General features: G+C 41.0%; 1 protein-coding gene across 1 annotated transcript; it reads right to left on the reverse strand.

The window, feature by feature from the left end:
• Positions 1 to 688: 688 nt before the first annotated feature.
• Positions 689 to 1,303, reverse strand: LOC107844174. Its single transcript, XM_047397612.1, has 2 exons — positions 1,136 to 1,303; positions 689 to 1,030 (listed from the first exon to the last, which is right to left on the reverse strand). The coding sequence occupies exons 1-2, from the start codon at positions 1,301 to 1,303 to the stop codon at positions 689 to 691; spliced, it is 510 nt and encodes a 169-aa protein (XP_047253568.1).
• Positions 1,304 to 2,768: the final 1,465 nt, after the last annotated feature.

Below are 2,768 nucleotides of genomic sequence, written 5' to 3' on the forward strand. Positions count from 1 at the left end.
TATGGGCCGGGTCGAATTCGAGTCAATTTGGGCCCAAATTTTCAAAAATAAAATGATGGCTGATGACAACTTGTGATAAGTTGTCACAAATGTGATAGCCTATCATAAAGGTCATCAACCTTCATAGAGAAGGTCTTCATTATTGTCTTTTTGACGACATTAGTGATAAGCCGTCATAGTTTTGATAGCCTGTCACGAATGTAGTCAAGACCACTTGGATTGCATTTTTAAGTTTTTACCTTGACCTTTTTGTACCACTTAAGTTCCTTCCTATTAATACCTATATGAATAAAAACAAAATGCATGAAAATAAAATTTTAGGTTGCCTCCCAATAGCTCCTGATTTAGTGTTGCGGCACGACTTGGTTATCTCGACTACTCAGACTTCGTCAAGATGCCATATCACTACCTCATTACCACATTCCTTGAATACATCCACAACCAAGAAGATGTTCATCTCCTCCAACTGCTTCATAGAAGGTTGCATTTTAAATCTAGCCTCATTTTTCCCATATCTGAACTTGAGCTCATTGAGATCCATATCAACCAATCCTCTCCCCGTGGATAATAATGGTCTACCCAAGATGATGGGTACCACAAAATCAACATCATAATCCAGTATCACAAAGTCTGCAGGCAAAATAAAGTCATCCACTTTTATTGGCACATCATGCAATACACCTACTTGTCATTTCACCGATCTGTCTGCCATAACAAGATGTATCGTTGTGGAGGTAGGCTCCCCCAATCCAAGATTTTTGTAGATATCAAGCGGCATCAGATTTATACTTGATACTATGTCACATAAAGCTTTGGTAAAATTCATGGACCCAACTGTGCACGGTATAGTAAATGCTCTAGGATCAGGCTTTTTCTGCACTAAGGATTCTGAAGACACAGCACCACGGTGATGGATGTTGTCCACCGGCTCACAACTTACCTTCCGCTTCTTTGTTAGTAATTCCTTCATAAATTTATCATAGTACGGCATTTGCTCAAGTTCCTCCATCAATGGGACATTCACAGTTAGCTATTTCATTATTGCCATTAACTTGCTAAATTTCTCGTTATCTTCTTTCTTTTTCAACCTCTGAGGAAATGGAGGTGGTGGTCTTGGAATTTGTTTCAATAACACTTCCTCTTTTTTGTTGTTTTCTTTCTCTGATATGTCAACAAAGCCATCCATCTTCTCAGACTCCCCTAGATTGCTTCCTTCCAATTTATCAACACTTACCTCCTTCTCCACAACTTTGCCCATAGAAGTGCTAGATAACACCTTACCACTACGAGTGGTAATCGCCATACAAGAACCATCAGTCCGTGGGGGCTAAACTATATCACTAGGTAAAGTATTAACTTTTCTCTAGTTCAGAGTAGCCAAAAGTTGGCTCATCTGCTGCTCTAATTTCTTAACGGACGCAGAGTGTGAGCTAACAAACTGACTGAGGGTAGAAAACTCACTTTTCATATTAGTTACCCCGGAGTTGGTTGCCTCAAATCCATTCAACAACTTCTCCATCATGTCCTCCATGGACATCTTGCCAGAACTAGTTGTCGCAGCATCCCGACTTCCATGAGGAATATACAAACCACTCCTGTCATTATTATTTCTCCAATGACCCTCCTCCCTATATTTATAATCAGGCTTGTCAAAGAAAGTCCGACCTTGGTTCCCTTGGATATTGCCTCAAAAACTCCCCTGATTACTTACATAGTTTGCCTCAGCATCAATACCTGCAAATATAGTACCCTGAAAATCCATAGCCTTGACCATTTCAGTCTTGCCGGAAAGCAAGTGCTTAGGTAGCAAGTCCATCTATGTCTTCAAATGGGCCATGTAGTGATCTTTCTCCTTATTCATTCTACGCTGCTCTGCAGTAATACCACCAGCAACAGTAGGGCTAGCCACTATAAAATCCCTAGTTTACCAAGCCCGACTCTGCTTGGTCATTCTATTTAGCATATCTGAAGCATCCAGAAAATAGAGGTCAATGAATGAACCACCTGTAGCGTTGTCCATAATAGGCTTTCTCACAGAGTTGAAAGCTCTGTACAAAGTCTTAATCAAGTGCAAGTCCGTTATATTGTGGTTTAGACATTGTGCAAGTTTCTTCTTAAATCTTTCTTAGGTTTCATGCAGTGCTTCAGTCGGAAGCTGTCTGAAGTTGCTAATCTCATCCCTCAACTGTACCTTTATGGAGGGTAGAAAGAACTGTTCTAGGAATGCATCTTTCAACTATCTCCAGTTCGTTATAGAGTCGGGCTTTAACTCATTCAACCATATTGTTTCCTCTTCAGACAGAGACAATGGAAATAACCTCAACCTGATCGTTTTTTGGCTCACTCCTAGATTGTCTAAGGATTTGCAGATGGTGATGAAGTTCACCAAATGCATGTTCGGATCATCACCAGGCGAGCCCCCAAATAACCCTTTCAGATTCAGGAGCTGGATCATGGTACTTGTTATGCTGAACTTTGCCCCTAGTGCAAACGGTGGCAGAATTATAGCACCCATTGCACCAGCTCCATCCATTCCTTCATCATCTTCATCATCCTCATATTGCATAGGCTGTTGACCATACCTTCCTCAAACTGCATGATTTCTGTTGACGTTTTGCTGTACTGGTGCAACAACTTACTCAGCTCTCCTTGGGTTTTGAGGATTCAGCAATTCCTCATCACCCAAGTGTTTATCATCAGGGTTTTGGTGATGTGTTTGTTGACCCAAATTTTTCACATTCACCTGAGCCCTGTCTAAAGCAGCTAGT

The sequence above is a fragment of the Capsicum annuum genome, chromosome 10, assembly GCF_002878395.1.
Source record: "Capsicum annuum cultivar UCD-10X-F1 chromosome 10, UCD10Xv1.1, whole genome shotgun sequence".
Taxonomy (NCBI): Eukaryota; Viridiplantae; Streptophyta; class Magnoliopsida; order Solanales; family Solanaceae; genus Capsicum; species Capsicum annuum.